We start from the raw sequence: 22,354 nt of genomic DNA, 5'->3' as shown, positions 1-22,354 counted from the left end.
TTAAGGCTCTTGCCAAAGTCATACAGGCTGAATTCCAGTGTCTGGATGTGCAGAGAACTATGTTTAGAGGCAAAATATATGCCAACAAGTTACCATTAAACATGAAAAGCCAAACAATGTCTTCCAACCACAAATAACGGCCACAGTGTTTACCTGCGTGCAATCTACTTGGGCCCTTTAGAGGGCAATTCAAGTTTTTCATAGCAGCTTTACAGGTTCTGTCACTTTTCCTCCTTTCCCTTCACCCCCAGGCTACTGGGAGAAGCTGTACAGGTTCTGGCAATGGTAGTGGGGGCTACAAAAAATGCCTCTCTATTCCCCCACCACCACCACCACCACCATTTTCCTTCCCAGAAACCCCCTTTTTTTTACAGCTTGCTGAGTGTAACTTCTCTTCTGGTCTTAGATTGCGTCTGGCATCTTTTGACAGCAACGGAAAACTTATTTGTAGTAGAACTGCAGGATATCAGATATTAACCCTGGAAAAAGACCAGGTATGTGTTTTGAAGTGCTTTTGTTCATTTCAAACGCTATTGCATGAAAAGTGAATGTTCTTGCTTTGAAAATTCAGTTTCATTTGTAAGTAGCTGCAAGAATAAAAGCAGGGAAAGGGATTGACTTCCAGCATTGGCTATCCTAAAACTATTTCTTAGGATGCTAAACTGTGTTTCCCATATTTTGCGATGTGCCTATGTGGTAAATCGTGCATGATGCTTCAGTAGTTGGTCTTTCTGGTCCACAGAACTACTCTGAGAACTAGGCCTGGATTTCATTTTAAGAGTGCTCAGGCTTCCCAAGGCAGAGTTCAAGCAGCGTGGTGGAACATTCTTTTTATAAAGGGGAACCGGCAGCTGTTGAATGCTTGTCTCTAAACCTATGTCTGCTGAGGTTGGGAATAGTTGGGTGGGTGGGAGACGTTTGGTGTTTTATGGGCTGAGGAGGAAGAATGACTGCAGAAGGGAAGGACCGAAAGAGCAGGAGCTGGGTGAGCAGCAGAGCAAGGACAAAAGAAGGGGGGGTCTGTAGTGGGGAGACGTAGCTTTCGGCAGCTTTATTCCTGCAAGCATCCCTCTCTCTGTGCATGCTTTTTAAGCATGAGGAACATGGGAGCATTCAGCTTAAGACAGTCTCCAGGTCACTCAGTGTGGATGACACCTGGTGGAGAGGAACTTTTTTTCTTCTTCAAAAAAGACCCCCCCTTGAGTGGGGAGACACGACCCATTCTAGCTGGAAGCCTCCACAGTGATCTCGGCTTCTGTCTTCTGCTATAAGGTAAGCTCATGCAAAGGCCAGCACTCTGCCGCGATTTGTGCTACAGCAGGTGCACTTGCATGTTTCCAGCAGAACATATTGTTTGGACAAACCTAATCCCATAATTACTAGCTAACTTTGTCCTGGAGAAAAAACACCTTTCTGAGCCCAAATAAGGCAGTTGGTCAGCCCCTGTGTATGAACCCCACCCATCAAGGTTAGATTGGTTTAAATCATGGTTTAAATCATGACGTTTCTCATTGATGCTTCATACATTTCCCAAAGAATGGTGCAAATGTTTATACAACTAAATATGGTGGTATTTACACTATGTAGTAGGGCTTTATTTATTTATTTAAAGTATTTCTTGGCCATCTTTCAGAACAGGAGCCCTCCCAAGGCAGAGTACAATAATGAAACATATAATAAAAACTGATGCAGTATTAAAACTGATAAAAACAGCAACGACAGTAAGCACTTCAAGGGAAGACCAGAGTAAAATAGTATGTTTTTAGGGCCTTTTTAAAAGCTCACAATGACAGGGCCTGGCAGATCCCCAGTGGCAAGTTATTCCAGAGTTATGGGGCCACTGCGGAAAAGGCCCATTCGTGCGGTTGCCCACCTAACTGCTTTTACAGGTGGGCCCATGAGAAGGGCCTCTCTTGCTGAACTTAAAGTGCAGTCAGGCTGACGTGGGTAAAGGGGATGCTTCTAGTATTTTCGTTCCAGACCATTTAAGTCTTTAAAGGTCAATATCAGCACTTTGAATTGGGCTCAGAAACACACTGGTACCCAGTGCAGCTGGTACACTATAGATATTATGATCAAATCACCTCTCCCCTATCAACTTTCTGGCAGCTGCATTCTGCACGTGCTGAAGTTTCTGAACCATCTTCAAAGGCAGCAGTATTGCAGTTGGAGGGCAACCAGTATGATCAGGGGTCTGGAAACAAAGCCCTATGAGGAGAGACTGAAAGAACTGGGCATGTTTAGCCTGGAGAAGAGAAGACTGAGGGGAGACATGATAGCACTCTTCCAGTACTTGAAAGGTTGTCACACAGAGGAGGGCCAGGATCTCTTCTCGATCCTCCCAGAGTGCAGGACACGGATGAATGGGCTCAAGTTACAGGAAGCCAGATTCTGGGTGGACATCAGGAAAAACTTCCTGACTGTCAGAGCAGTACAACAATGGAATCAGTTACCTAGGGAGGTGGTGGGCTCTCCCACACTAGAGGCCTTCAAGAGGCAGCTGGACAGCTATCTGTCAGGGATGCTTTAAGGTGGATTCCTGCATTGAGCAGGGGGTTGGACTCAATGTCCTTAGAGGCTCCTTCCAAGTCTACAATTCTATAATTCTATGACTAAGAGCAAAGTTTTGCTGGATATAGTTGCAATAGGCTGCCCAATGCTAAAGCCCTTAAACCAGTTAAAAAATTTCCCATTTGAAGACTAATTGTTGCTATGATTGCAACTGAAATCTGGCAGAGTAATCTTACAAATTCAGTATTTCTTGCTTCATTCCATGTGAGATGTTTGGAAGATCAGTTAAAGATAATTGTCCTTGACAGCATGAAAAGTACAGGTTGCAGTGCAAAGTAGGTGGAGCTTAGAGGAGCAATAACTCTGATTTAAATCTGTTATTTCCCCCTCTACAAATACTTGGAACACAACACTAAAATTCGGAGCAATGCCTTGCTAAGCAGCATCTCCCAAGCTGCACAATGTTGGGCAAAATTAATTGCTTTCAGTATTTCTTGTTTTGTTTCTTCTAGAACTTTAGTAGCCATTCTCAGTTATAAGGGGGAAAGCATTTTTCTCCTCAGCCAAAAATATTTAATTATGTTTCCTTTTCAGGAACAGGTAGTGATGAATTTGGACAGCCGCCTGTTGGTCTTCCCTCTGTATATCTGTTGCAACTTCTTGTATACTTCCCCAGAAAAGAGAAGAGAAAATTATGGACAGCCGGATTAACTGAGAAAACTGAGAGTTTCCTTTTGGAACTTCTTATGATGACTGCTTTAATTCAAATGGTCTTGAGGCACAGAGAGAAAAATAATTAAAAAAAGCCTTATATACCTTTGCAGAGAAAATGCAAATTCCACCCCTTATCTGTACATTCCTATGCATAGCTTAAAAGGTTTCAATCAACTAGTGGCAAACTTGTATTTTTCTGTGGATCTTCAAAGAGCCACAGGGGATGCTAAATCTGAGGATTGTTACCAATTGCCTGCCTGTTACAGACATAATTTAAATACAACTAGCCAAACTTGGACCTTTCAGTTAAATGTGAAGAGCACAAATCTGTAAAATGTTCGGTAATTGTTAACCTAAATGTAACATGTCATTTCTACTTGATGACCTCTAGGTTTTGTTCTTCTGGCTGAACTCCAAAATGTTAAGGGTCAGTTACTGCCTTGACTAAATCCCACTGTCTTCAGTGGTTGTGCACCAGGGTTCAACTTTTTTATTCATGTTTTTTGGTTTTTTTTTTAATTCATTCAGCATTTGGGGCTTGTAACATTTTCCTGATGAGTTGAATCCTTTATATAATGTATCCTATTTTGTTTTCAAGAAATATATTTTTAAACATTGCATGTATTTTTAATTCATTTTGTGGAATACAGAAGTAGAGGTGGGTTGGGTTGCTCTAGTGCAGCAGTTTCCAGTCCACCCACAGGTCACTGTACAAGTAGCCTCAGTATTAGACGATGCATTTGTGTGTGTGTGCATGTCATTAAGTACGGGAACGTTCCCCAGCATTGAGGCGAATGGACAGATATGCTTGTTGGGTTGTCATGTTCAGATCCAAAGAGGGTTCTTGTCTAAGAAGTGAATTGAACAGTTGAATTCTGCAAAACATGGCAGCTTGGATCACTTCAGAGCTGGCGTAGAAAGAGCCATACTTGCTTTTAAAGCAACAGGGTACTTCTCAGGATCTGGGCCTTCACATTCAGTTGGGAGAACTATGTATGTGCTGGAGCTAAAACTGTGTCATGGCCAAAATGCTTGAGAATTCATTCAGAAAAGCTTTGATTATTGAAGCCTGCATGTTGTCCTTGTCTGCAGGTTTCAGCTAGTATTTTCTTGGAGCCAAATATGTCCTAATTACAAGGTTTTAAAAGTATTTTTAGTTTCATTAGCCCATACATATATTTGGGAGTATACATCCTGACTATGCTCAGGAACCTGTGGCCTTTTGAGTGCCTTTTGAGTTGCATGTGTGTTTGAATACTTCTCTCTCACACTTTTTTTTTTTTGACGTAAGATGGTTTGCAGATTCCAAAAGTAGGAACTGAAATCAAAAGATTCATGTCTTGAATCGCTGTTTAAAAAAATTAAAAGTAATCCATTAAAAGTGAGATGTAAACTAAACTATGAATTAGTTTGTACATATCTTTGGGGGTTTTGCTGTTGAATTTCTATCTTTACATTTTGTTGGTAGCTTCTTTTGTAATATTAAAAACATGCCCTTTGTATGCTATAAAGAGAAAATAACCTATTCAGCAAACAAACAACGGCAAACTGTGAATAAATCACCTACAGTTCGGAATTCATAGTCCTGTCTCCTCTTTGGATCCTGTCTTTAGGAATTGTGTTTGAAGAAAGAATTCTCCCAGCCTTGATTTCTTTTATTGCCACAGATCTGTTGAGGGGTGAAAACAACACTTCTCTGAAAGTTTGAAAACACTTTGTCTTTGGGGAGTTATGTCATTTGCAGGGCTGCATATTAGCTCTGATTCTGTGGAAGCAGAGAAAAATGACACAGCATGGTACTGGATATCAAAGTCCATGCTCTAAACTTTTAAAAATGAAATTTCTAGCCAGTATGGCTGCAATTACATGCATTACATTTTTGTAGTGTCAGTTGAAATCCTCAGAGTCAGAGAGTGGACTGAAAAGGTTGTCAAATTCAGTGTCATTTTAATGCAGGCTTCTAAATTTCCATCTTGGGTGTCACAGTCTTGGGCCAATTTTGTTACACTAAATCTGCACATTCTGACATTCTGCTGAATATACCATAAATGCAGACATTCATTCTCACACTAGAGGCCTTCAAGAGGCAGCTGGACAGTCATCTGTCAGGTATGCTTTAAGGTAGATTCCTGCAATGAACAGGGGGTTGGACTCGATGGTCTCATAGCCCCTTCCAACTCTACTATTCTGTAACTCTATGATACAATTCTATGAACTAGAGCCATGATCATGGATGTTGCACACAATTGACTCAGGTGAAGTTCATCTGAGAAATGCTATGAAATTGGAAGCAATATCTATGTGGTGTTCTGTAAGCATTAAAGAGAATTTTGAGAAGGACCAGGTTGCTATTAAATTTTGACAAGTGGGACCTACAACAAACCACAGAACCATAGTTTCAGATTCTCTGTGCTTAGTTAGTGATGTGCACTTCCCTATCTCAGTGCCAAGGTGCTTGGTTCTGTAACTACATTCTAGCACAGTCAGTCCATCTAGAGGGAGAGACCTGAGTCATACATGTCCTAGGGCTCTTGTTAAGGGTGCGATGGCAGGAAGCTACACCAGAGTCCTCAGACTTGTGCTCACAAATAGAAATGGATTGTGGTGTGAGAAATGCCTGATGTGTTTTGACTGGTTGTCGACTCCAGGGGCATTTGAGGAAACACCACCAAGTTAACCATTGAAGAGAACATGAACAAACCCCAAACGGATGGTTAAACAATTCATCAAAATAAAGCATTCTGAAGATACTTAATTTATTTTTTAGCTTTGCTCCTCCTTATTCTTTGGGGGAGGGATTGCTCCTCTTTTCCTTCTGCATTCGAAACATAGTCTTTAAGTAAAAACACATGAGAATTAATAGCTCACATCCCACTGCCATTGGAACCGGGCGCAATCCACCCAACACCTAGTAGAAATGCTTGTGAGCAGTCAGCATGGTGCAGGTTTGCACCACTCCCAAGTTATTTCTAGGAGGGTCCATTAGGAAAAGTTCCTACAGAATTAAGGACAGTACACTGTATGGAATTCAGCTAGATACCAATGCAAGCCTAATACGGTAATATTTTGATTAAGTTATAAGTTATAACTTATAAGTTATAACAAAGTTATAAGAATTTAAACTGGAGGATTTCAAATTATTGAATGGAATAGAAATATCTAACTCAAGACTTAAGGAAAATATGCTGCAGGAGTGTGAAGGGATGGGAATTCAGAAGAAAGTTACCAGCAGTTTGTTGCAAGGCAAGGGAGAGATAAAAATATTGGTCACAGTCCTAATGGCTTTTCCATAATATAGACCAGACCGTTTCCACGAAGGTCCAACAGAAATATGTAGAGCTTGAGTAAAATGATTATGGCATGAAGATGCGGCTTAGGGATGTACACCAAGACTTAGGCCATGAATTCTTGCGTGGACATATTGTGCTCTTGAAGAAGCTTACCAAGATCTTCTGGGGTTACATTTAGCCTCTTTTCCATGGTCTTAATGGTGTATCATGACATCTATAATGTATTGGTTGTCTGAGTAGTGTTCCCATTGTCCAGGATAGTAAATTCCGCAATCAATTAGATTATCTGTCCAGGGTCCTGAAACACAAGGGTCCCCAGATCATGGAGCTCTCCAGGGTCCTGAATGTCTGTGCTGTGTGATCTACCCAGGATGTCTTCCAAAGAATGCATTGTCCACAGGGCTGATGCTCACAACTGTCCGTTTTGATTCTCTTTGCTTCAACGTTCACCTCCGCTGCCATGGAGCAGAGGTTTTTTTTCTGCTCTACCAAGCAAGATGCTTCTGAATTCTGTTTGTCCAGGTCAAATGCAATGCAAAGCTCCCTTTTTAAAGCTTGGGTAAACATTGTCAGCGGGATATATAGCAGGACACTGGGAGATTGTCACAAAGGAGGCGCAACTTTTCTCTCTTGTGCAGCCTGCACTACCACACGTGCAATAGCTGTATGCTTGGAGCACAGCGCGGTCCTTGATAGCTTCAGGTGTTCGCTTTCCTTTTTAAAAAAGAGTCTCACTCCACCCCCCACCCCCACTTAGCATTGTAACGAAACTCTGACCTCTTTTTTGTCCAGAAGCTCTATGGTGAGTAAACTGTAGTCTATTAGACAACAGAGAAAAATTAAAGAATAGGCAACATTTATATAGTAATTCACACTCATCCGCCTCTCCTGCTTTACTGTGTGACACTTTAACAGCTGTACTACAAAAAGAGCTCCTCATAAAATGGGGACAAAACAGAACAAAGCTAACAAAAGATATTTTAAAATGTATTAATAGAATATATCACAGGGTGTAACATATGTCGTGTTGACAAGTAAAAAAGAACTCGAAGCTCTAGAAATAGACAGAATGCAAACCTCCTTAATGTACCTCCAACATAATTTCTACAAATTCAGCAACAAAGTGACAGAAAACAAAAACTCCATAAGCACCACCGCTGCCACATCACCTGACTTGGCAGCAAGAATGATGCATCCCAAATTAATTAAGCCATTGCAAGTTTTATACTGACCTTTACACATGAAAAAAACTCTACCCAAAGTAAACGGACAATTGCAGACACCCGCAGGAACTTGTGAGCCAACCTATATCTGAAGAAGAGATCAGAGAAGCAACCAAAAGGAAAACAAAACTGGTGCAAAATGGTGGTTTTGCAGCATGTGGGGAGATGATGATGATGATGATGATGATGATGATTCCGATTTCTGTAGTTCCGAGGCGGGGAACTACAGTGAATATAAAACACATTAAAAACTGATTTAAAATATAGCATACATGATTAAAACATCCTAAAAACATTCTAAAATTCCACTGGATAGGCCTGCCGGAATAGATCAGTCTTTATTGCTTTTTTAAATGCTAAAAGACTGTCAAGTTGACGAATCTCCTCCAGCAGGCCATTCCACAGTCTGGGAGCAGCAGAAGAGAAGGTCCTCTGGGTAATACCCGTCAGCCTAGTTTGGGTTGACTCTGAAGTAGATTCTTCCCAGAGGACCTGAGTGTGCGGGGCGGATTGTACGGGAGAAGGCGATCCTGCAGGTAGCCTGGACCCAAACCATGTAGGGCTTTAAAGGTGATAACCAACACTTTATACTTCGCCCGGAAACTAATTGGCAGCCAGTGAAGAGATTTTAAAACTGGTGTAATATGGTCACCCTCAGGTGTACCGACCAGCCTCGCTGCTGCCATATTTTGAACTAAGTACAAACATATTTTGGACTAGGTACAAAGGTAGCCCTATGTAGAACGCATTGCAGAAGTCAAGCCTCGAAGTTACCAGCATGTGCACTACTGTCTTTAGGTCTTCCGACTCTAGGAAGGGGCACAGCTGGCGTAACAGCTGAAGCTGATATAGGCACTCCTGGCCATCATATCTATCTGGGTTGTCATTTGGAGCGACAGATGCAGAAGCACCCCCAAGCTGCGAACCCAGTCTTTCAGGGGGAGTGTAACCCCATCCAGAACCGGTTGACACACCCCCAAACCCAGGTTGGGGCCTTTGACAGTAAGCACCTCCGTCTTGTCTGGATTCAGCTTCAGTTTGTTTTTCCTCATCCACCCCTTTACCGCCTCTAAGCATTCATTCAGAGAAGACACACTATCCTTAACTGACGCTGTTGTCGAAGGCATAGAGAAATATATTTGGGTTTCATCAGCATACTGATAGCATCTCGCCCCATGCCTCCAGATGATCTCTCCCAGAGGTTTCATGTAAATATTAAATAGCATTGGGGAAAGGATGGCACCTTGTGGTACGCCACACAGCAGCTCCTTCTTTGAGGAGCAGCTGTCCAAAAGCAGCATCAGGGACACACTCCCCCTGTCAATACTCAGGCGTAGATCATCCGCTAAGGCGACCATAGCTGTCTCAACTCCGTATCCTGCTCTGAAGCCGGTTTGAAATGGGTCTAGAAAATCTGTGTCATCCAAAACTGCTTGGAGTTGGTTTGCAGCCACTCTCTCGATCACCTTGCCCCCAAATGGGAGATTTGATATTGGTCTATAGTTATTAAAATCCAGGGGGTCCAGGGAGGGCTTTTTTAGAAGCGGACGTACCACCGCTTCTTTTAAGCATGATGGAAAACTCCCCTCCCTGAGAGATGCATTAATAATACATTGTAATTGTGATGTAACTGCATCTCCTCCCTGGGCGACCAACCAAGAAGGACAGGGATCAAGAGGGCAAGTCGTTTTTCTCACTCCTCCAAGCAGCTTGTCCACGTCCTTGGTACTCACAAACTGAAACTAGTCCAATGTAACCCTACTTGCGGAGTCGCTGGACATATAAATTTGACTTTAACGAAGAAATAATTGCTTTCAAGGACCTATCTGGCAATTGATTTCTTTCAACTCTGGGGTGTTAGGTTTTCCTCTGTGCCCAAAGTTCCATTCCAAAAGATCTGTCGTATGGGTGCCTGGTTTACATGTATGTAATGCATCCATGTGATTTAGAACCTTTATTTAAAGACAGGTATGGTGGATGGGGATTATGGGAGCTGTAGTCTAACACATCTGGAGGGCACTAAGTTGGGGAAGACTGTCTCATATTTGTGCCAATGGCGCGCTCCTCCCATGCCAAATAGCAACTTCAGGGGTGATTTTCCTCAAAACTGCAGTGCTCAGAAAGGGTTAAAAAGACACACACACACACACACACCCTTTATGCTGTAGTTCTTATGCTATTCTTATAGCAACAAAACTCTCGCCTGACTCTCTACATTCAGGGTTGATTTTTTCTCAAGGGCTCAGATTCAGCTCCTTAGAAGGAAGAATAGAAAAAGTGGCCTTATAGGCCCCTTCCAGCTCTACTATTCTATGATTCTATGAAGTGCCCTGAGCAAGTGCAGAGTGCATCCCGCACTTAGGGTGCAACTACAGAAGAGTTTCTGCACACCAGACATCAGGGGAAGGGTTTCCAAGTAACAGGGGAGTGATTTCCAAGAGATGGACACCCCACGCCACGTTTTTCCCAGAAAGTAAGCACTATCCATGTGTCTTAACTTTAAAGGCCAAAGTGCATGTTAAGTTTGAGCTAGACAGCAGTATGGGCTTCTTTACATTAAAGAAAAATCCTGCAGCCTTACCAGGGCTTTGTCTTCCAGAGTCTTTTCGGATTTACAATGGGCATAATACACGCACTTCCCCCCACCACTGTTCCCCCCCCCGGTTCCTTTGTGGGTATGTCCCACATGTTACATTTATACAGCCAATAGATGGCGCTGCAAGATTTCTAAAATATCATGTGATTCTTCAATTAAACCACCTGTTTCATGGCGGGTTTTGGAGGTGGTGGGTCGCTACTGCATTTTTGACGATTTTTAAAATGGCAGAATAAACCTAAGAAATGACAAGAGAGGCACTGGAGGTTGATGATATCACGAAAAGGACCTACAAATTTCTACAAGTCAATAATTGCAAGTGCACGATAAATGCCTCATGTAAAAATGTCTTATGCTATTGGGCCCGTGCAGTTGTGGGAGCATGAGTTTCGAACGTTAAGAGATGTGTTCAAGTTCCTCTCTCTTCCTTCCAACCATAAAGCCATAAGTTTTGATTATGGCAGTGTAATGCATACGTTCCTCCTGGAACTGCTATTAAGCACAGAGAGGAAAACTTTTTGGATTTGTTAGAAACACGATTTTGAAATGAAAATGCTTGGACAAAGTGGTGAAAGTTTAAACACTCTGCTTTATTGAGCAAACTTGCAAGTTTGGGTGTCTAGGCAGGTAGGCACACCTACCAGTTAGAGCAAAACCATTTTATCCCTTAGCCTGGCCGAAGTGGTCCCTCCCCTATCACTCCATTGGTTAGAGACTCAAGGGGTTACAGCCTATCCCGGTACGCCTGCTGGCCCCTCCCCTGTTTACCTCCCTGCTTCCTTCATTTGATATTCCACCCACTCTTATTTACTTATGCCCATATTTGGTTTTGATTCCTCTGAGCATACTTTCTTAATCACTCTTTATTAATCTCCCCCTCCCATCATGTAACCACAAGGTCATGAGTTTCGAACGTTAAGAGATGTGTTCAAGTTCCTCTCTCTTTCTTCCAACCATAAAGCCATAAGTTCTGAAAACTGACAAGTATGTTTCAGCCTGTGCCTAGTTTATCTAACTCTTCTGACCACAAGCCTGACCACAACTTCTTACTATTTCAACTGAAGCCCTACACCTGCTATGTTTCTTGTTTTTCTTATAATGCTTCAGTTATAGCATTGCTTTAGGCTGACCCTTTTCAGAAGCCCTTATAATAATATTTTAATAACGCATTAGCCATTATATTTTCTCCTTATGATAAACATTGCAATATATGAAAAAGTAACATATTCACCCATTTCTCACAGATTCAACATATAACATAACCATCCCTGGGAAAAGCCACTTACCTGCATTGACGCCGGGCACATTTTGCAGAATATTACTGGCCTTTCTGAAGCAGGAAACCTTCCACTTTTACGGAGTGCTGGTCTCCGCAAGCTGTGGAGACTTGTGCCAGATTGCCTCTCTGGGGAGCCCTGGGAATTCTTGTGACACCTGAGTAGGAAACTATAATGAAATAAGAAATTTGCAACGGCAGATGTCATCAGAATATTCCGTGTAATGCAATCTATAGTATACACAGGACCTGATAGACACTGGAACAGCTGCCTTAAACCATTTCTGACTGGTGTGTAACTATGCCAGGGAACAATATCCACCCAGTCATTAGAGTACAGTATGCAAACTATTTCATATTTCTAAAAACGCCTTTTTATGCTTTTCCCTCCTTGTTGCAATTTAACGGCAACCATCTAATTGAGCATTTGTGTGGCATATTTCCAATGCTTAAAGCATATCACAGGGGTTAGCTCAGTCATTTGTCACTCCCATAGAGCCCCCACTCCAAAGTATAAACAACATAAGCCGATGCACACATACACGCACGTGCACACACTCATAATGCCTGAATTGCATTGCATATGAGGAATGTCTTCATGTTGGAAAATATGTATTTGCTATTTGATTAATACAAACACCGTTGCTGCATGAACTAGAAATATTAATCTGCAGTTTTACAATTTTTGAGCCTAAAGAACAGAGAACCAAGTATTAGTAGAATCCCCCCCCCCCCCGTACCTGTGGCATTCCCCACTGTGCGGTCATTTTATTTATTTATTTATTTATTTATTACATTTATATACTGCCCCATAGCTGAAGCTCTCTGGGCGGTGTACAAAGGTTAAAACCAGTGAACATTAAAACAAATATAAAAATTTAAAACCATCAAAGGCATAAAAACAACAATATCCATTTTAAACAACTATTCTAGGGTCAGTTAAAAACTCAGCATTTGTTGTTAACTGCCTGGGAGAAGAGAAAAGTTTTGACCTGGCGCCGAAAAGATAACAATGTTGGCGACAGGTGAGCCTCGTTGGGGAGATCATTCCATAATTGGGGGGCCACCACTGAGAAGGCCCTCTCCCTTGTTGCCATCCTCCGAGCTTCCCTCAGAGTAGGCACTCGGAGGAGGACCTTAGATGTTGAGCACAGTGCACGTAGTTGTCATGTTTCTTTAAAAACCTCCTACCCAAGGCCGGCACCAGACTATTTTGCACACTAGGCAGGCGTGCCGTACTGAAACCTCCCCCTCTCCCTCCTCTCACACGCTCCTCTCCTTCTACCTCCAAATTAGTGGGAAACCATCTTGGATGATATTGCAGACTATGGCCATAGCTAGACCTAAGGTTTATACCAGGATCATCCCGGGTTCGCCCCTGCCTGAGCACTGGATCCCCTGTGAGTCACCTAGATGAACAAAAGTGGGATGGGATCCCTGAGTGCGTTCAAGCTCAAGCTTTGCTTGTTGACTACAATTTCTCCTACTACCTCCAGATCCTCCTGTTTTGAGTGCTGAGTGATATGCAGAGAAATCCCAGGATAGTCCCTGCCACCCAAGATTAAACCCCCACCCCCGTGTGTCTGGGCATGCTGGGCTGCAGTCCCCCATTTTTATTTTCTAAGAATGCCTGTGGGGTCCACATCAGATTCTTGGGCAAGATGATGCTGGAAGGCTATCTTATTTTGCAGCATGCCAGTCTCCTAGTTTAAAAAAACACCACCTTTCTAAATTAACATATCTTTTTTAATATATATATATATCAGGAAGTGTAGGGAGATTGGCAGGCACCATGTCGTAGACCCCAGTATTAGTGCCTAACCTACATTTCTCCAAGTTATTCTCCTCTTGTGCTGGTCTCACCCAACTCCCATTAAGAGAATGCACACCATCATGTTGGAAGTGGCTTCCTGGCCTCGTCTGTCAGGGGTGCAGATATTGCAGAAAGAATTTAAACACTGCCTTTAAGAGTACAGTTTTCTCCCTCCCTCTCCCTCTCCCTCTCCCCCTCCCTCTCCCTCTCTCTCTCTTTCTCTCTCTAGGTTTGGTTTAAGAACCGGAGAGCCAAGTGGTGGAAGAAGGCGCGCCACCAGCAGACGGAGCTCTGCAAAGGCCCCTTTGGCTCGCAGCTCAGTGGTTTGCCTGGGAGCCCTTCTGAGGACCTCTACCCAAGCTATGCCTACAGCTCCTGGGCCCCCAAGGGACTGCATGCCACCCCCATGCATGGCAAAGGGTTCCAGCTCTTCAACTCCATGAACCTCGATTCCTTTCCACCCCAGGGTGTGTTTCCTGGAGCTGCAGGAGCCTCCGTGCCTGACGTCCCATCTCTGGAGTCCTTCAACAGCCTGGCAAGCCCTCCTGGGCCTGCTGTCTCAAACGTATGGCACTGGTGCTTCTTCCCCGTACATGTACAGGGACCCCTGCAGCGCAAGCCTGGCTGGGTTGAGGCTCAGAGCGAAACAGCCCCAGCTGCCGCCCCTCAACTGTGGCTCTCCTCCAAAGCCAGCCGTCACCCCAGCTCCACCCAGTATAATCTGGACAGGCCAGTGTGACGTTGCGGCCCAAAAGGAGGGCCACTGTTGTGCCCTCTTCAGACTCTTACCATGAGCTCCCCTCTGTAAGTTCAGGGGAGGAGGGAGGGTGGATGGGATCCACCAGTTCTGGTGGAAAGAAGGGCTTCTGTTTCCATGCAGATTTTTCCGAAGGGCTCAGTTTTCTCCAACTGAGAATCAGTATTTTTACCTTTTTAACGTTTTTTTTTTAATTTGTTTTTTAATGTGATGGCAATTTTGGGAAGGTGCAAACTTTTTCTCCAGAACGTGCTCCCATCTGCACTGGGGGTTGCAAACGGGGCAGTCCTTGATCTGGGATGCCTGGGATTCGGGGGCCTCTCGCTTTTCTTCTGAGGAGGACTGTTCCAGTAGGGGCAAGACGTCTCTCGATTGGCAAACGGTGGCCGAAGTAAAAATTACATTATCAAAATACGATATCTGAGGAGAAAAAAAGCAATTTGTCACCAATCATATCAATATAATACAATAAGAAAGAAGCAACCATTCAATAAACATAGATTAGATTCAGTATTACTGGGAAATAGCCAGTACAGAGCAAAGTGAAAATCAACAGACCAAAAAGTAAGCAACAATAAAGGCAATCCACACTACTTATGTTGGTCACATTTTTTTGACTGGAGATGTCCATTGCAAAGTTCAGAAAAGTGCAAATTTCAAAGGATAATGGATTTTCTGTTTGGTTCGTGCATTCGTTTAAAAGTGCAATATTAGGCAAAGTCACATTAAATGAGAACTGGACTAATTTCTCCGCCATCCCTACCAGTAAGTTCACCCTCCGAGAGCGACCTACCATGGGTGTCCACAGATATTTTTCTGGTGGTGGGTTGGGGAAGCTGGTGAGTGATCATAATTCATACACATCCGCCTCGCTTCTCCTCATGTGTCTGCACATGTTTTGTTGCTTAGAATCATATACCATGATCCTACACTCTGTGCAGGACAGTAATTCCTACACAGAGTGTTGGGAAATCCTTGGAATTTGTCAGCATGTAGAAGTATATTCTAGGTAATTTGTACACATCAATGTGAGAGTTGGAGTGCCTGGTTTTAAAGGGCAAGCTAGATATAGTGGGTTTATTGGAAACCTGATGGAATAAGAACATAAGAAGAGCCGTGTTGGATCAGATCAAGGGTCCATCTAGTCCAGCACTCTGTCCACACAGTGGCCAACCAGCTGTTGACCAGGGACCAGCAAAGCAGGACATGGTGCAGCAACACCCTCCCACCCATGTTCCCCAGCAACTGGTGCACACAGGCTTCCTGCCTCGAATACTGGAAGTTGCACATAGCCATCAGAACTAGCCTTCTCCTCCAGGAATTTATCCCGCCCCTTTTAGACCCATCACCACATCTTGTGGTGGCGAATTCCATAGTTTAAATATGCACTGTGTGAAGAAGTACGTCCTTTTATCTGTCCTGAATCTCCTACTAATCATGGGATGATCCCAAGTCCTAGTATTATGGGAGAGGGAGAAAAGTGTCTCCATGTCCACATTCTCTGCACCATGCATAATTTTGTACACTTCTATCATGTCTCCCCCTTCCATTCTTTTTTCCAAGCTAAACAATCCCAGCTGCTTTAATCTTCCCTTGTACGGGAATTGCTCCAGCCCCTTCATCGTTTTAGTTACCATTTCCTGCACTTTTTCCAGGTCTACAATATATATATATATATATATATATATATATATATATGTACAAAATCATGCATGGTCCTATGCATGTCTACTCAGAAATAAGCCCCAGTGCAACAGCTTCCTAGGATGCAACGGGGACACGCTACGAATGAGTCTTCTATGGCAGGAACCAAAGAGCCCGTTCCTAGTGTGCTTTTCCTTTCTGTTTTTTTTCCTGGTGGCGTAGGGACCCCACATTATTTGTGTCCCCACTTTAAGGCTTTCCACTTCATAGGAAGGGGTGTGGTCTGAGAAGAAGGCTCTGGACTAAGGCATAAAAGGCTTCGGTGGATTCACAGATTTTGATGAACCAAATTGCTCACTGGGAGCTGTCCTAGGTGCTGCAATATCCAGCTGACCTTGCTGTCCACTGGTGGGCTCCTGCTTCAGACTAGAAAAGGGTGTTGTGAAAAAGAGGTGCTGAAAAAGTTGCAGACACCAACTCCGAGGAGGGATTGCACTAAAAAGTGGTTACTTCAAATTATATATTTCATCTTTAAGATTCTTTATTTATTACATTTCTGTACTGCCTAATAGCCAAAGCTCTCTGGGTGTTTTACAAAAGATTAAAAATGTAACAATGCAATGTAAAAAAAAAAACATTTACATACAAAAACAATTTAAAACAATCAACCCTAAAAACCACAAGATGGGTTAAAAACCCCGTGGTACTCACAAGAAATGTATGAACCAAAGCGGACATCTCTGCAATCGTCATTTCATCACTATCCATCCAAGATATTACTGCAGGGGTGCTCAACCTACAGCCCCCTCTTTTCCCTGCAGATCAGCTGATCAGCGAGGCTTTGGGGAAAAGACTGCCACTATTAGCAATACTGAGACAGTAATCCAGATTGGTGGGGGAGGAAGCTTTCTTCACCACTAAGCAGGGAAACTTCATTCTTATCTCTGTTCAGAGAACGAAGATAAAAGTGTTTTAAAAGCATTTAAAAAATGGGAAGGCTGAACAAGACCATTTATTTATTTATCACTAGGATCTCAGGGCGGTGTACAAATACAATTATACAACAATATAAAACAGTAAATATACACAGCTAAAAACACATTAAACCATTAATCAAGCTGAAACCAGTATAGAATATAAAAGCAGTAAAACCAATTAAAACAATGTGCAAGTGTGGTGAATTTAGCCATCAAGGCTTTGTTAAAAAGCCATGACTTTACTTGGTGCCGGAATAAAGTCAGCGTCGGTGCCAGTTGGTCCTCCAGGGGGAGGTCATTCCAAAGCCAGGGCACCACAACAGAGAAAGCCCTCTCCCATGTCCCACCATAGCATATGTCTTGTGTTGGTGGGACGTGGAGGAGGGTTCCTCCAACAGATCTCAAGTCTCGGGCGGGCAGGCATACACATACACACACACACACACACACACACACACACACACACACACACACCCTTGTTTGCAAGTACTTTCTCCCTTGCTGCCATTTCTGCCTAGGATTCCCTACTAGAACACCTGCTCCAAGCCACCACTTTCATGGAAACATAATATTGGAAGGAATCTCGGAAGTCACTCAGTCCAGCTCCTTGCTCAGTGAAGGATCTGCTAGTCTTCCATTCAAACAAAAGCCAAAAGGGACTTCAAGTGATTATGTTTGAAAACATCTCAGCATCCCAGATTAGGCCTTTCTCCCACACTAGAGGCCTTCAAGAGGCAGCTGCACAACCATCTGTCAGGGATGCTTTAGGGTGGATTCCTGCATTGAGCAAGGGGTTGGACTCGATGGCCTTGTAGGCCCCTTCCAACTCTGCTATTCTATGATTCTATGATTCTCTAGAGGTCAGGATGGAGAACATTGATTGTGAAGATGTGTTTCCTACCAGGTAGGGTGAACCACTAACTCTTCCCTGCCTAGCTCAGTTCTTGGTGGCAGCCCTTGGTCTGCTCTTCCAGCTTCCACCATGACATCATCTTTCATCATCATATTCCACTTTGAATATTCTCCTTGCCCCCACCTCACAATCCCCAGGATTACCATAGGGACAAACATAAACAATTTTGCATCATCGCAATCCTATTCCTTACTGGACATTTGATCAGTTAGGAGCATTGGAGTTAGTCTCTTCAGAGATTGGCAAATATTTTTGACAGTCGCCTTATCTGGAAATTTGCTTTCGTGATGGCAGGTAGGAAATTGTGCCCTCTTGGCATTTAGAAGGATCCTTCTCTTTTCCAGGGGGCTGATGGAGAGACAACAGCTGTGAGATAACGGATCCATAGTTCATGGGGGATAAAGTTTTGGGGCAGGTTAGAGAAGGTAAAATGTGAGAGCAGCGATAAGAGAAAGTGGAACAAGGAAGAAGCAACTCCACAGCCATAGTCTTGGGCACAATCCAGCAAAATCAGCCATGACCCCCCCCCCCCAGTCCCAGCAATGCCAAGGGGCTTCAGTTAGCCATGCCTAAGGGTAGCACCGGACTTTCAGTGGGAATTAGTCTTGACTAACATTTGCTGTGCCCTCAATGACTTCATTTCATTCTGACGCATTGGTTTACTTATTTCTGTACTACAATAAAGGTACAAAGCACTTTACAGAGTAGAATAAGCAAACTGGACAGATCCCTGCCCCAAGGAGTTGCAATGTAAATTTTGCCAGTGGGAGCAACGACACAGGAAGATGAGGAAATGCACACAGACTATGGCAGGTCCTACTTCGTTTTGGTCAAGGAGGTGCATTTTAAAGCTGACCGAAGTGGTGCCAATTCTGTAGAAAACATTAACGCAATCTGCCCTCTCCTCATGTGGTCCCAGGCTTTCCAACTAGCATTAAGGGATAATTAAAAACAAACAAACAAACATCTCCCACAGGGCTGTGGAACAGGGCAGGAGACTTTGGGGCAGTTCAGAGTGGTAGAGTCAAGAATGGACATGTGGATAAAGTCATCCATGAATGGATTCCTGAAAAGGCTTTAAAAGACAACCCCTCCGGCTGGGGTTTCCCATATCTTTAACTGCACGCCACATGGTAGCTTTCGAGAAAGTGTCCAAGGGAGCTGGGAGCTCTTCCGTTTTAATTATTCCAGAGCAAAAACTTCTGGAAAGACAAAGAATGTTGGGAGAAGAGTAATCTTTAAATAAATAGTGCTCTGTATCAAGAATCGTTCATAGTTTTAATAGGTGAATTTAAAAAGAGAAGTTTATTTAGCTGGTGCCCACGTCTGCACGAAATATTCAGATTAATCCATTCACATTTGGGAGAAGCCTTCAGTGTACACAAATGCATATTTCTCATGCTTGTTGTGGTTTGACTTACTCTTGGGCTCCGCTAACGGACTCCCCGCCCGGCACTTTCCGTTCAGGCCAACTGCCCGTCCCTTTGGACTCCTTTCACATCATAACATTCTGTGGCTTGGTAGAATCTTGGTGTTACCGTGGGGACAGCAGTAATCCAGTCCACAAGATCCCAGTTCCATGGGTCCCTTTTTACTGGAAGCTGGCTTGAGTCAACTCCTCAGAACAGGTTGCTCTGAGGACTTGTCAAAATATTTTTGCCTTGATAATACTGGCAAAGTTGCTTAAAGAGATCAGAACTATCAATTTCATCATCATCATCGTCGTCGTCGTTGTCGTCATTGTTATCATCATCATCAAGAAATCTTTCTCAAAAAGGACTCAATCCAATTTACAAGTTTAAAACACAACATTTAAAGCAATTAACCATTCAAATAACACTGCCCCATAAAAAACTAAAACATTAATGACAACCATAAACAGTTCAATTGACTTATGAAACAGCCCATCCTATTGCCAGCACATGCATATTAAGACAGCAAAGTCTTAATATGGTGCTGACAAGAGTATAATGTTGGTACGAGGTGGACCTTGCTGAGAACGTTCCACTATTGGGACAACCACCAAAAAGGCTTTTTTCCTTGTTGCCATCTCTTGGACTTCCCTTGGAGAAGGTATTCAGAGGGTAAGTTTCTTGAGCATCAACCCCTCACAAAAACACAGAAACCCTTTATGGGAGCCTTGTGAGGAGCACTGAAATGATGTCTGTGAACACTCAAGACCAGCTAAATCTATTCAATTGCCCTAAGGGCTGACAGTTGCTCAGGCTGATCAAGAGGTACAATTGTTAATTCCCCTGCCCATTTCATTTGTGTTATAGATCAAGCCCCAAATCCACAGCCACAGGAAGGCTCAAACCGTCAACCTCAGAGCATCCCAGTGGTGACTGCCAGCTCTACAGTGGGAGGAGGTCCTCACAACATCTATGGAACATCCATGCCATGTCTGAGCTCCGCCTGGCTGCAGCCTTCAATCTCAGCTCTGCCCGTCCGGCTGAACCCAGGGAGTGCCAGCACCTACAGCTCCCTGCCTCCACAAACATCTCACCTGCAGGGAGTTTTGAGGAATCAGAATCAGCTGCAGATTCCCAGCTCAGCAGTTCTTTACCCTCCTGCCCATGGGTGGGGAGCCACTGGCCACCTCCCTGGGCCGTTCTATGGGCCACCGACATCTCAGTACAGAGGCCTTCCCAGTGCCAGCCCCGTGGAGCAGCTGTATGCCCCCTCCCACCTCCATCCTGGGGCCAGTCTTCAGCTAGTGCAGATACAGCCTCCCAGGCAAGGACATGTCCAGCCAGCCTCTTTCCAGCCTCTGTACAACCATGTGACCTTGGCCTCCATACCTTTTAGAGAGAGGAATCCCGTCATTCAGGCGGACAGAGCTGTCCCTGCATCACCAGCCCCAAACAACAAAGTGGTTTTGGTTCTCAAAGAGGTGGAGTCACGAACCGTTGTGACACCTGCTCCAGACAGTGGGTGTTACGCAGCACCATCAAAACCCAGCAATGCCAGAGCAACAGAAGCAGGCTCCACAGGTATGGAGGATCTTTGCAAGGAGTGCATTCACCTTCTGAAGGGTATCTCCTGTTGCTTACGTGCTTCTCCTAGCCGTATAGTTACCAAGGTTTTTCAGAGGGATTTGTCCACACTCTCCTGTTCTTTTCTGGACGTTTTGGGTACATATTGATCTCTGGGTGATAATCCAAACTAGGCCTAGCCAATGTGCCCAGGGACTGGCACATGTACTGTAAGATTCACCTCTGGAGCTTGTGCAATGTGACTGCCTTCTCTAGCAGATGGCATCTGTTGTCTTCTGGACAGTATTGAATGAGTTTCATATTTCATATAACTTTATTGCATATTAGCCACTGGGCCATTCGCAAACAGATAACACAATAACATACCCTCCGCGAGCTTGCCACAAGCCAGCGGAAGTGCTACAAATAAGAGTAACTAGGATAACAATCGTCCAGGTTATATTTACAATGTTAACCAACATATAGTATTGGATATTAAAATTAATCGTTTGAGACAATCAGTAGTTCCCGGGCCTCCATCGCCCGGTGTACAAATTTCGCAGTCCTAAAAGATATATAATAGTCTGTACCAGCCAAAAGAGTAAGGACTACCCCTTTAGAAGTCATGAAATTAAACCTGGGAATTAAAGGCTCAAGGTATTGTTTCCTCAGCTCCGCATACCTTGGGCACTCAGCTAGGAAATGAATTATATCCTCGGCTTTAGGGCAACCTGCTGGGCAATCTACATTGGTGCTAGGGTGCTTTTTAAAGCATGCCTTCACCTCCATCAGCAGGAGGGAATTTAGCCTGCACCGAGTAAATAGCCATCTCAGCTCTTGTGGCATTCCAGAAATTAAATATAGGGGAGCCTTTCCCGGAGCAGTAATGATACTCTTATAGAGCCCATTTGAGCGGCTCACTTCGACCGCTGCCACAGATGACTGAATATCACAGTCTTACAGCCTTCTGGCAATCTCATCCTTGGCCCCGTCAAACCCCCTCGTAAGGAGGAATGCTTGCGAGAAACCCAATTTGGAGATGGAATGTCTCATCCTGTCTGCCCATGAATCCTTCCCCATATCGTCATATGTGGACAGCACCAATGGAGGGGCCAGGTGAAACACTATCTTTAACCAGAAGGATATAGCTGCTTTTAGCATCAATGTATGGATTGAGAGACATGCAGTTTCCAATATCCTTAGATGTAGATCTAGGAACTCCAAGGGTCCTGGATAGAAATTTGTGCTGTGCTACTGCTAATGGTGTGATATCTCCATGGGCCCAAATGGGAGCTCCATACAGAATCTGAGGGAGTAGTTTGCTTTTAAGCAGTTGTAACAGTGGTGCTATCCACTGTCCTTCTGCTCCAGCTGCGAAGCGAAAAATGGCATTAGCTGTTACATTGGCCGCTGAGGCTGCTGCACCCAAATGCTCAGACCAGGATCCGGAGCTTTGAAAAGTTACACCTAAGTATTTATATTTATTCACCTGATCAAGAGGGTGACTGTCTAACTGCCAATGATATACTTTCCTCCTTTTCCCAAAAACTAAAATTTTGGTTTTATCATGATTAACCTGAAGGGCTTCCTTCTTGCAATATACGCTTAGCGCTCTCAACATCCTGCGCATCCCCACTTGCGTATGTGATAGGAGAACAGCGTCGT

General features: G+C 43.8%; 1 protein-coding gene and 2 pseudogenes across 2 annotated transcripts in view; all 3 read left to right on the top strand.

Moving 5' to 3' along the window:
• Positions 1–4,801, top strand: part of GMCL1 (germ cell-less 1, spermatogenesis associated) — a 28,077-nt gene extending 23,276 nt beyond the window's left edge. For both annotated transcript variants that reach the window (XM_063138972.1, XM_063138971.1), the window contains 2 exons: positions 407–494; positions 3,106–4,801. In XM_063138972.1, coding sequence (XP_062995042.1) covers positions 407–494; positions 3,106–3,222 — 205 coding nt within the window. In that variant the 3' untranslated portion in view covers positions 3,223–4,801. The remainder of the gene's footprint in view (positions 1–406; positions 495–3,105) is intronic.
• A 1,360-nt stretch (positions 4,802–6,161) lies between these two features.
• Positions 6,162–14,162, top strand: LOC134407579 (pituitary homeobox 3-like; annotated as a pseudogene).
• A 6,515-nt stretch (positions 14,163–20,677) lies between these two features.
• Positions 20,678–22,354, top strand: part of LOC134407578 (pituitary homeobox 3-like) — a 35,356-nt pseudogene continuing 33,679 nt past the window's right edge.

Source organism: Elgaria multicarinata, chromosome 12 (genome assembly GCF_023053635.1).
Source record: "Elgaria multicarinata webbii isolate HBS135686 ecotype San Diego chromosome 12, rElgMul1.1.pri, whole genome shotgun sequence".
In the NCBI taxonomy this organism is placed as follows: Eukaryota; Metazoa; Chordata; class Lepidosauria; order Squamata; family Anguidae; genus Elgaria; species Elgaria multicarinata.
Note: the sequence above shows the minus strand (reverse complement) of the source record. Positions and strands in the feature narration are given on the sequence as shown.